Source organism: Poecile atricapillus, chromosome Z (genome assembly GCF_030490865.1).
Source record: "Poecile atricapillus isolate bPoeAtr1 chromosome Z, bPoeAtr1.hap1, whole genome shotgun sequence".
Taxonomy (NCBI): Eukaryota; Metazoa; Chordata; class Aves; order Passeriformes; family Paridae; genus Poecile; species Poecile atricapillus.
Window position 1 is genome coordinate 64,823,617 of NC_081289.1, and position 12,486 is coordinate 64,836,102.

Below are 12,486 nucleotides of genomic sequence, written 5' to 3' on the forward strand. Positions count from 1 at the left end.
GTATTTGAATAAAAGTGCTGGAAGAGATCATGCTTAGTGAAATTAAATTTATCCATCAGTACTGAACCTACTGAACTCATCAGTCGTTTGGTTGTTTTCTATTTGCTGTTCTGCCCTGCACTTTTTCATTAGGCTGCTTTAAATAGTGTTCCATGCTGTAACATTGATGCTTTTGTATAGTCCTGGGAGAGCCAAAATATCTCCCCCTCGAAGTTGGCACTGAGTTATTACGGTCACTTTGTCATGTAGATGCTTAATTCAACCAGACCAGTTATCCCATTTATTTCCCCAGTGAAATGCTATTGTAATTGACACAGAATACATTCACAGAGTGCAGTAAATCATTACTTCTGAATAACAGCATTGTTTGCTTTGCAAATAAGTAGCATATTGTAAGATCCTCTTTCCTATGAGATGTCAAAAATCTGAAAGTGTTTAAAATTCAACAAAGAAAACAAGCAGCCCAGTGACAGACTGGTAAGATTTCTAATTTGCCTGTGTATCTTTGTATCCCTGCAGACCATCAGCAGAGCATTTATGAATGGCAGCGCGCTGGAACATGTCGTGGAGTTCGGCTTGGATTATCCCGAGGGCATGGCTGTGGACTGGCTGGGGAAGAATTTGTACTGGGCTGACACTGGCACAAACCGGATTGAGGTGTCCAAGCTGGACGGGCAGCACCGCCAGGTGCTTGTGTGGAAAGATCTCGACAGTCCCCGGGCACTGGCGCTGGACCCTGCTGAAGGGTAACTTGCTGATTTAATTCTGTGTTTATGAACAGTGAAAAACAACACTGTAATTCTTCCTCTAGGGCATGGTAGTTAAGCACTGCCTGTAAACCCTGAGGGAACTGAGCTGGGGAATAGAACCTGATAATTTAGAGAAATACATTCTTAATGTCCTGAATAATCCTTAAAAATACTAAACACCCCCCCCACCCCAGCCCGAAAAAACAAACCAAAAAAAAACCAAAAAAACCAAACCAAAACCAAAAATAACCCAAAAAAACCCCAGAGCAGCTCATTAGAAAGGGATTTATATTTAGTTTTTTAATTAACCACATAATCAAAGTAGTTTTAGGTTCATGGAATTCATTAATTAGAAAAGGACTGTAGCATTGAAAGGAATATATTTATCGTTTTAAAAATTAGGATTCTTTTTATCACAAGTTAGGGTCCAATAAAAGTATTAAATGATTTAATTTGAAGGTGGGAGAGTGAAGTTTATGTCTGAGCATAAGGAAAGTGTTTGTTCAGATAAGGAAACCTTTTAGTTTGTATGGACAACGGAAGAGGAAGGAGTGGAAACAATTATATTCACCTATGCCCCAAATGAAGGATTTTCTGAGAAGAAACTTCTCAGTTGGATTAAGTGTAATAGCAAAAGTAGGGCAATAAACAGGGAAAGGAGGGAAGGAATGGGACAAGTCAAGCTAACTGTTCAGCTTCTGAAATAGCTGTTTTACCATGAAATGCTCACTTGACAATAACTAATTGCTGCAAAAACTTTTTGAGGTTATACCATTATTGCATTACTTTTCAAATGAGGGAACTTCATTTGCAAGGGTTATGACATTAACACAGTTCCCAGTCACACTTTGAGAGCTACAGTAATGCAGAGAACACATTCCTTCTGCTTTATTTCAACAAGGTGGTGGCAATGGTCACCTCCAGTGGGATCCTGCATTGGATTCAGCCTTGATGTGCCAGTGGTTGCCTGGATGGGGATTCAACATCAGATTCTTAGATCCAGTTACTCATTTGTAACAAAAGGCTGCTAAGGATGATTCTAGTTTTACACTGCAAGTAGGTTTTTCCCAAGGATTATCATCATTCAGTGCTTTGTCTCTTCAAAAAATTACCTGAGTCAGAATGCCTATTTTTCCTTACAGAAATAGTATAGCTGTATACTTATATAGGTATACATACAATATAGTTGTACTTTAAATGGAAGTTTTCAAGGCATTGCTGCCATGGGGGCAATTCTAACACTTGGCTCCATGCTGTGTCCAGCTTGCAAAATTTATACACAAAGTGCTTGCAAAAATTTTAAGACAAATTTGCAAGTGTTCCTGGTGTCTACTCCCCCTTGATCATCAGTTTCTGAAGCTACATTTCCTATTGTGCAGTTGGGTTGAAAGACTTCCCAGGGATTTGTTACTAGAGTTATTAAAATCCAAAGGTGTAAATATTGGATAGCTGCCTCTCACTTTTTTTAAGAATAGTATCAGCTTAATATTTTGGAAAAAGTGACTAACTAGCCATCAAATATATAATATGAAAATATGCATCCTATTCTAGTGTGCAGTGCCTAAAGAAAATGTAAACATGTGCAAGTCTGTCCTTCTTCCAAATGAGGCATAAGCTGGCATGTGAGTACGTAATAATTGTATTTTTACTCCAGTGGAAATGCCATACGGTTTTGTGCGTCTTGCCTGAGATGTAAGACACTTGTTACATGGCTGGTTGACTTAGTTGTGTGGACATGAGCAGTGGCAACTATTAACAAAAGTACCCTGCAGATCTACTTTTTTGTGTTCCTTCATTTGAGAGACAACTGCCTAGAAACAGAAGGTAAGTGCTCTGGAAGAACACCCTGCTAAATAACCAGGTATAAATGAAGGTGCCCGACTGCCAGCCTCTGCCTCTTAAATGACATGCATGGATTAGTTACTACCAAAGTGTTGTCACACAGAACTTGCTAGTGAAAATCTAGGTCCAAGTGGAAAAAAATAATGTTGGAAGCATTTTGAGGAAACTTGACTCCGTTTCTTGCCTGTACCTTGGAAAAAACCCTCATTTAGCACTATGGGTCTTAATAAATGCTTGAATTTACAACTTTTTTTTTCTCTTATTCTTTCTGAGGATTTTTGTTTTGTTTTTCCTCTTGAGTTCTCTTGGAATGAATGCAATTCTTTTTCTTTCTTCTGTTCTTTTAATCAGGTTCATGTACTGGACTGAGTGGGGTGGCAAGCCAAAGATTGACAGAGCTGCTATGGATGGCAGTGAGAGGACCACGTTGGTCCCAAATGTGGGACGTGCTAATGGCCTGACCATTGACTACGCCAAGAGGCGCCTGTACTGGACTGACCTGGACACCAACCTCATAGAGTCCTCCAACATGTTAGGTGAGTCCTAGAGCCCTGGGCAGCATCCTGAAGGCAATGCTGCTTTTTGCAGCTCCCTCATGACAAATTGTGGCTTAAATAATGCAAAAATACACATGATAAGACAAAAATAAAATTTACAAACCTCACACGCCTTTAATGTTTGTTTCTATAATTCATGTTTATGTAACACTGTGGTTAGCAAGGCCTCAATTTTCTTGTAGGTGATTGGGTTGCTCAGAATGTTGAAATTACACAAGGTGTACATGTTTCTAGTTGTATGTAGGACAAAGATATCAACTTGCAGTGTTTTTAAGGATCTTGTTTTACTACTCTCAAGAGCACGAGAAAATACGTAACAAAGGTAAAGAAAGCCAACAAGAAGATAACAACAGCTTATTCAACATGTAATTTAATACAATTTGGTTTTATATCTTTGTTAGTATCCTCAGGCATTTCCCTCCCCATGTATTCTGCATGTTAAGGACCTTTTCCTGGCTAGTGCATATCAGCAGGAGAGTTGTTTTGTGCTGGGGTCTGTGATGATTTTATAAACTGGTAATTGCAGCTAAATGGAGGTGGAATATTTTATTTTTTCACTGTCCCAGAGTACTGTGTGGAGAACCTAGGCCCTCTCAGATTTGCACAGCACCTTGTTTCAACTTCTCAGCACCCACAGGAAGGAACTGCCTTGTTGTACGCTAAATTATTCAGAATAGCATTAACAGCAACTGATATTTAAGCATTAATAATTAGCTTGTATTTAACGCTAAAGGAGTTAGTCTGCTTTAAACAGTATGCTTGCAGTAGTGGAACAAAGCTAGAAAAAGATCAAAATAAGAAAATGTAATATGGGAATTATGTGTGATAGGAAAGCTTTTCTTCAGCTTCTCATGTATTTTGGTGTGCTGTGGAGGCCTGCTCCGTATTTCCCTGTAAAATGTGGGACTGGACATGACATTAGAGCTTCTTTTTCCCTGTGCCTGTGGCTGGTGACAGCAGTGTGGGGCTCTGCATCCTGTGTGCAAAGAGGGAATTACTTCTTGCTTCATAATCTCCTGTTCATTTTGTGTGACTACACATCAGGAGGTGCCATGATAATGAAGTGGTTGATAAAACACGGTTGAAATAATTTCCCCCTGCCGTGTCCTGCTCCTTAAGATCTCTTAACATTTCCATAGTATACACAATTAGCTGTTTCCTGTCGTGACTTTCTGGCTGTTCCTTCCTGTTGTGACATTCCAGAGACAGGTTAGTTTAGCCATGTATATTTAATTTTTCTCATAATACAATGTAGTATTTACTTAAGCTCACGACAATTTTATTTTTATAAGCAGTGGAAAAAGTGTGGTGCAAGAGATGCTCAACTGGAAATACAGTGCCAGGATCCTGCATTAAATTGAGAGGCATCCTGTCAGTTTTGGGAAGGGGGGAAAGGACGGAATCTTTCTGAGAACCCTGATAATTTTCTAAATGGAAACTCTTTCTTCAGTAAACTACCTTTTTTTCTGTGAATGGCAAGCAGGATTAGCACATTTCTGTAATAGGCTCTGAGATTCCTTTTGACTACTGTACATTACTTTGTAATTTACTCTTGTAATGATGAAATAGTAACTTCAAAGTTAATTGCACGGTAACTTTTCTGGACAGGAGACGTGTTCAACAGTATACTACTTGTGCCCATATAACTCTGCTTTTTCTCTCCCTTCTTTCTGGACACAGGCCTTGACCGTGAGATCATAGCTGATGATTTGCCTCACCCCTTTGGCCTGACCCAGTACCAGGATTACATTTACTGGACAGACTGGAGCCGGCGCAGCATCGAACGAGCCAACAAGACCAGTGGCCAGAACCGAACCATCATCCAGGGGCACTTAGATTACGTTATGGACATCCTGGTCTTCCACTCCTCCAGGCAGGCAGGCTGGAACGAGTGTGCCTCCAGCAATGGTCACTGCTCTCACCTGTGCCTGGCAGTCCCCGTGGGAGGGTTTGTCTGTGGCTGCCCAGCTCACTATTCCCTGAACTCTGACAACAGGACCTGCAGTGGTAAGCCATAAGGAATGAAAAGGAAATGCAGGAGTGTATGTGTTTAGCCAGCATTGTACTTGGAGGAAAGTAGAGTTTTACAGTTTTCCAGTAGTAGTATCTTTCTGAGTTTTAAGACAACATAGGATGTTGAAAGCAAAAAAACAGAAAAGAAAATAGTCTTGCAACATACCAGTATCTTAATTAAATAAGAATGGCTGTTAGGGAACTTTTCCAGTGGCTCAGCTACATCTGTGTAAATGTGAAAGCTAAAAATGGTTTGGTTCTATGTCTCTGTCAGACCCTCTTCAAGTGCTTATTTGCTTGTTTATTTATCTGCTTATATATTTCTAGTCTTGCCTGGCATAAAGGATATGTGATACTTTAGTCTGGATTCTAGATTTCGCGTAGCTTTTATGGAGTCAGGATTTCATTCTGTAGTAGCTGTGTTTGCTAGCTGATGAGATGCTGAGGTGGGCCACTCAGACCTCTACAAGTATTTTTCCTCAGTGAGGATGGGTTGGGCTCCATGGCTTCCCCAGCAGTCTGGTTCCACATCTCCGTGCAGCCAAGCCCCATTTTTCTTTATTGTTGTGCAGAATACAAACCGCAAGGCCCCTCAGGCTGTGTGTAATTAGTTTCTAACCAAATAATTTATCCATCTCTCAATACCTGGCTGCCAATGAAGCTCTCATAATTTTGGCAGCAACTCTGGATGGCTGATTTCCACTGGTGTCATTCACATTAGTCAGTGGGTGAAGAGATTCATGGTACAGTCAGATTGCATCTCACCCTCATTATGTATGAGTAGAGACATCCAGCTGTTGTCTTAAAGCTGAAAGCTGGGCAGATTGTTCCACAAATGCCACTTCATGGCATTTTTTGTAAACCATGCTTCTCAAAAAACTGTGCTTTTCTTCTCCTCATGTATTCTGTACTTCTCTCCTTTTTAATTACAATGGCTCCTTGCATGACAGCTGGATTCTTGCACCCTGATACTCTCACATGTTTGTGCAAGTTAGAGGCATGACTGGCACCTCTCTGATAGTGACTGTGATCTTCTAGGTGGAGGAATTTGACTTCCAGTGGAGAAAAAGCAGTAGAATTATCAAAGGTCATGTTTTTCTTCTGCAAATGCTCCCAGAAACAGAGCAAGGAGCAAAATATAGAAAATACATTGCAAGCAAATAGAACTATTTCTCCATGGTACAGTTCAGGACTCCTTGTGTGGTATTAGTAGTTTTCCTCTGCCATATTCAAACCTGGGAACTTTTCAGCTTCTCATTTTTAGGTAATTGGAGATTTAGGCCTCTCTGCATATAATTTAGTTCCCTTTATTGGGACACTATAATTGGAGCATGAATTGTTTTAACTTTCTTTTGCCTGTATTATCAGTAACTCCTGAACATTATTAATCCAGGCCCTGGTTAGAAGTCCTCCTTTCTGGAATACCCTGCTCATGCATGCATAGGTTCTTTTAATTACACTTGGGTGAGATCTCTTTAGACCTACCACGTGCGATGAAATTGGAAGGCAGGGTTACACAGGAGACATACTCAATGCAGTCCATTTGCCTGCTGCCAAAAATACAGTAAAAATATGTGACTATTGGGAGGGAGAATGATGAAAACTGGAAAGGGATTTCTGAAATTGGTACTGTTTCAGAGATGTGGAGTCTCAAGGGGAGAAATTCTGCTGTTGCTTTTTATAATGAGCCATCAATTCAAAATTTTAAGTCTTGGAAAGTGAGAGGGTGTCTTTGGGGAAAAGTAGAAATAATTTTAGGTGCTTACATGTTTACCTGCAATTGTTTTACCTTAAGTTTTTTCCCTTTCCATTTCTATCATAACTTCTTGGTAAGAATTCTGATGTTTCTGAATCCATTATTTTGCTATACACATTCATATAAATTTGTCTTTCCTTTATTTGTTTTTTGTGCTTTCTTCTACGGTTTAGAGATAAGTAGAAGGCAGCTTAAATTATTGGAGAAGTGCTTGGAGGGAAAATACAGCTTTTCCAGAAAGCAAAAATACCTTGCAATTAGGCCTGATTGTTACAGGATGTTAGGACAGTGTTGGTTTCCAAGGAAACTCCTCCCTGCCTTTTTTCTCTTTTCCAGCACTCAGAATAGCTGTTCAAAGCATATGCTAAAATAACAAAGCTAGGTGATGATGTTCTCCAGGAGACTTTTGCTTCCTCCCTTTTCCCAGGTGCTGCATTACCTGTTTTACAGGCTGGTAAATGAATGCAGTGTCCCACAGCTAATCTCACTCCAGACTTGAGCTGTAGAGAATTGGTTGTACAAACTTCAGGGAGGCTTCAAGCTGCATTTCTGGCAATTGGCTCTTGTGCCATCTTGCACAGCAGTGGCTTCAGGCAGAGCATTATTGAAAAGAACCCTCTGAAAAAGGAAAATGCTTTCACTACCTTCTCTGATTTCTGACCCAGTTATGTAATACAGAGAAAATTTTTTTTCAATGATGTATTAAATGCTTTGTGCATTTACTGTAAGTTGCAGCTGGTAAACTACAGCTGTATGGGGTGTTGAGATCTTACTTTCTGCTGAAAGTATATAATACCAACTTTTTGTTGGCATTTCCAATTACGAAGAACAAACATTTGTCCAGGAAATTTTTGTTGGGCAGAATATCAGATTTCTTTTTCTCACTACAGGTTGTCATTCACAGATAACCACCTAGAAATAGTAAGGATACATAGAATTAAGAAGAGCAAATACATTTTTCTCCAAAAACACAGCCTTGCACATAGTTAAGAAATTTTCCTGTGAATTAGTTGTCTCATTCCAGTACAGGCAAAAAGAGGATTTGTGGGAGCAGGACTGAATCACTGTCCATCTCTTTCCCTGAAAAGTCTAAATAAGGAACGGGTGCTGGCTTTTTCTCACCTTTCTCTACAAGTAGAAGTGCACCTAGCAAAGAGTTCAACTTCAAAATAGATGAGCTGCATTTCCCTGAGACCCCTTTAGAAAATGGACAGCTCTTTTAGAGGCATAATTGACCATTCTTCTTTGAGATGCTTTTGACAGAAGTCTTTGCATTCACTAGTCCTGCCACTTAAAAAATCTTATCTTTGCCTGTCACATTAATGTACAGACATTTATAGTAAAAAGAGGTCATTTGAAAGGCTTTTTGTACTCATCAGAGGTTGAGATTGTTATGTTTTGATTTTTTGGTTGGTTTTGACAAAGGAAATGGGAAAAAAGGGAATTAAGTAGATGTCTGGTTATGGATAGTAGTTGTCATTCTTAAACAAAAATGCCCAATGTTATTGCCACGTGTAACCCTTCCAACCCCTTTTCTTTTTTTAACCCATCCAGCTCCTACCACCTTTCTGTTGTTCAGTCAGAAGAATGCGATTAATCGCATGGTGATAGATGAGCAGCAGAGCCCAGATATCATACTCCCCATCCACAGCCTCCGGAATGTCCGAGCCATTGATTATGACCCTCTGGATAAGCAGTTGTACTGGATCGACTCTCGGCAGAACATCATCCGGAAGGCACAGGAAGATGGCAGCCAGGTATCCTGAGAGGGGTGGAATTGCTGAACATTTGGCATGCCTGTGCCAAACAATGACTGATTGTATGGGGATAATTTAAATGCACAGACTTCCCTGTAGGTTACTGTCCCTTGACAAAACAAGTGTAATCTGGAGTTTTCTGGAGTCCTCAGTCAGTAAATCTGGGAGGAGCAGCAGTAAATAGAACATGGAAAACCAAGGCCAGCTTGAGGACACTATTGTTACCAGCACATTATTTGCTCAAGGCTGTGTTTTGTCTGGAACCAGTTTGAAGCCCTTATTTGAGATATAAAACATGGAAAGGAAGGTTCTTGGAAGATATGGGGGGTGTGACAAAGGTATGTGAGCAGAGTACAGGGATAGATGCTCTGAAACGAGGAGGCTGGGAACTATGTGAGCACACCACTGTGTCTAGAACCTCCCAGGTTGTGGACCAGATAAGAAGAGAGTTGTAAATCACTGGGGCATGGAGTGACCATACTGAACCTGTAAAAGATGTAGCAGGCTTGGGAAAATCTATTTGACTGGAGAATACAGAAAAAGTAGAGTAGGATAGAAGGCAAAAGGTAATACAGCTGTGGTAGCTCAACCCTGGCTGGAGGGCAGATACCCACCCTAACCATCCTGTAATGTCTCTCTCAACTGGACATGGGAGACAAGATATAGCAAAAGGCTCATGAGCTGGGGTAAGGGGTTACAGTCTGTTCATCACATTTTGTTCTGCCACTGTTTCCTCCTCGTGGAGAGGAGTCTTTTCCCTGCTCCAGTGTGGGGTCACTTGCACCTGAGATAGTCTTCCATGAACTTCTCCCTCCAAGACAAGTCTTTCCTGTGGACTACATTTCTTCATGAACTGCTCCAGTGTGAGTCCCTCCCATGGGGTGCAGTCCCTCAGGAACAGGCTGCTGCAGCCTGGGTCCCTCACAGGGTCACACATCCTACCAGGAAACCTGCTCCAGTGTGGGCTCTTCTCTCCATGGGGTTTCCCATGGGGTTACAGCCTCCTTTGGGCATCCCCCTGCTCCAGCAAGGGCTCCTCCGGGGGCTGATCTCTCCACCCCCATGCCCTCCATGGGCTGCAGGGCACAGGAGAATCCTGGAGCAGGTCCTGCCCCTACTTCCTCACTGCCCTTCGTGTCTGCAGGGCTGTGCCTCTCACATGTTCTTACTCCACTCTTCTCTGACTGTAGTTGCTTTTGCCCAATAACATTTTTTTTCTTAAATATGTTATCCCAGAGGTATTACCACCATGCCTGACTGGCCCAGCCTTGGCTGGTGGCAGGACCATCCTGGATTCAGTGGCATTGGGTCTGCTGGGCATGGGGGAAGCTTCCAGCACCTTCTCAGAGAACCCATCCCTATAGAACCCAACCCTACAGCCTACCCACCCCTACTACCAAAACCTGGCCATACAAACCCAATATGCAGGTTTAGTGAGGTTTACTGTGACCAGTCACTGCTTACTCAGTTTTGCATTCTAAAATAGATCTTTTCTTCCCGATTTTTTTGAATGTGGGAGGAGTGAGAAACTAGGATGAGCAACACAACATAAGAGAGATGCTATATTCAGTTGAATTTTAAGAGTGTGGTTTCTGGTGATGGGTGTGGTGGTAGTTGGATCCTGCTATATGCCCTTCAGCCTTAACTCTTAATTTAGCAATGGTTTTAATTTTGGAATATCTAAATAATACTCAAAAGTAGTCAAAGTCATTGTGTTATTGCCAGCTTCATCAGAATAAACAAATGCAAGACTTGCAGGCACACCATTTCATAGAGGTGACAAGCCAAATAAAGTTAGGCAAATTTTCTGGTGAACTTTCATTTGGGGATGAGAGGGTAGAGGCTGCTTATTTCATAAGCATGGCTTCCAAAATGTTTATGTAGGCTATATTTAGTGATTTAGTTATTCCTCTTCAGAATTTTAGAAAAGTCTATGAAAAATGTTGATTAGGTTATTTCTAAAGATAATAATAATAATTAAAAAAGAAGGAAAATGCATTCCAACTCCAGAAGTCTGGAGGATTAGAAGGCAAGACCTTGAACTAGTAAGGTGTTAGCTGGAAATACTCTGAAGTCAGTGTTATGCACTTGCTGATGTCCTTTCCATCTTTGGCAGACCTGCCTTCCATTTATTAACCACCATCATGTCCTCCAACTGAGATGGCAGCAATGGTGGAGAAGAATGAGGCAAGCATTTCAAGTGCTGTGTGGCCTCACCTTGCCTGTGTTTTTCTCTGCGCAGCTGCAGCTTTGGGAATTAGTGGTGGTATGTTTCTAATGTAGAGTGTTAAGTGTTCTGGCTTTGGGTCTATCCAAACTGAACTCTTGAGTTGTCAAAAAGGAGAGGAAATACAGAAGCTGACCCTGGACCTTAAACACAGTGACAATTTGGACTTCTGGTCAAACGCGCAAAGTCGTACAAGCTGCAGTCAGCTTGTGTGATTGCCATTACAGCAAACCATCAGGGCTAAGCATCACCATCTTATCAAAGGTGTTGGTGTGGCAACAGAACCTGGGTCTCTCCTTAATTTATGCTAGTATTTTGGCTGTCTCCTTTTTCTGAGCAGTAGTTAGACATGGTGCATCCATAGCAAATAACGTTATTCACATTAGATTAAGATGAAATGTTCTCCTGTGTGTTGTTTCTCTTTCCTTTGTAGAGCCTCACTGTTGTGACAAGTCCAGTTCCCAATCAGAACCTGGATATGCAGCCCTATGACCTGAGCATTGACATCTACAGCCGCTACATCTACTGGACCTGCGAGGCCACCAACGTCATCAACGTGACTCACCTAGATGGGAGACCCATGGGAGTGGTGCTCAAGGGGGATCAGGATAGGCCCAGAGCCATTGTGGTGAATCCAGAGAAAGGGTATGTGGGGAAATTCAGGCCTAGGGTTTTGAGAATCAAGTTGTTTTCTTGCTGCAGCTTGTTTTCTGTTTGTCAGAATGAAAAACAACTTTGACATTTGTTAAGATGTCTTGGATTTATAGCAAAAATGTGGACAGATCAAATAAACCTTTTTTTTCCTCTAATCATTTCTGTTCCAGATACATGTATTTCACCAACCTCCAGGAAAGATCTCCTAAAATTGAGAGAGCAGCATTGGATGGAACTGAGCGAGAAGTCCTTTTTTTCAGTGGTTTGAGCAAGCCTATAGCCTTAGCTATTGACAGCCAGCTGGGCAAGTTGTTCTGGGCTGACTCGGATCTGCGCAGAATTGAAAGCAGTGACCTTTCAGGTAGAGTAGCACCTTAATTCAGTGATTCATTTATGTGGTGTGGGTGTGGGGGAATGCAGAGAGAAAGGTGTCATCTTTTCCTTCCTACTATAAACAGTCTGTACTATGATTCTAATCACTCCCTGAATTCCCAGCCAGGGAATGTGCATGATTCATGCAGCGTGTCTTTACAGTTTCATGACTCCATGATTTGCATTATTAATTGCTACACATGCTATTTACTTCAGTTTCTCACTGCAAAACCTTAGTGTGGTTTCACAAAGTTAGTTGATGAATAAATAGCAGCAGTTTTGGAAAGGGGAGAGAAAGGGTTGTTTTTAAATGTATTGCTTTTGGTGCAGTAATCTATCAATCAGAGGAAAGCTCCCTGTTAGTGGAAAAATGTGTCCTGCAGAGTTGAAGCAGCAGGTGTCCAGGTTACTTATGTACCTGTCATTTGGGGTAAAAAGGTGTGAGAAGGATAGAAGAGATCTAACATCTCTCTGTCCTCAAAAGACAAAAATCTCCCTCTTCCAGCTGTGGAATTCTTTGCCTGCTCCCCCAAGATTGGTTATGCTGCTTATATGATCT

At 41.3% G+C, this 12,486-nt stretch overlaps 1 protein-coding gene across 2 annotated transcripts in view; it reads left to right on the plus strand.

Moving 5' to 3' along the window:
* LOC131572920 (low-density lipoprotein receptor-related protein 6) overlaps positions 1-12,486 on the plus strand; it is a 114,755-nt gene that overhangs the window by 86,732 nt on the left and 15,537 nt on the right. For both annotated transcript variants that reach the window (XM_058826365.1, XM_058826366.1), the window contains exons 10-15: positions 520-746; positions 2,943-3,127; positions 4,829-5,155; positions 8,472-8,674; positions 11,335-11,546; positions 11,726-11,916. In XM_058826365.1, coding sequence (XP_058682348.1) covers positions 520-746; positions 2,943-3,127; positions 4,829-5,155; positions 8,472-8,674; positions 11,335-11,546; positions 11,726-11,916 — 1,345 coding nt within the window. The remainder of the gene's footprint in view (positions 1-519; positions 747-2,942; positions 3,128-4,828; positions 5,156-8,471; positions 8,675-11,334; positions 11,547-11,725; positions 11,917-12,486) is intronic.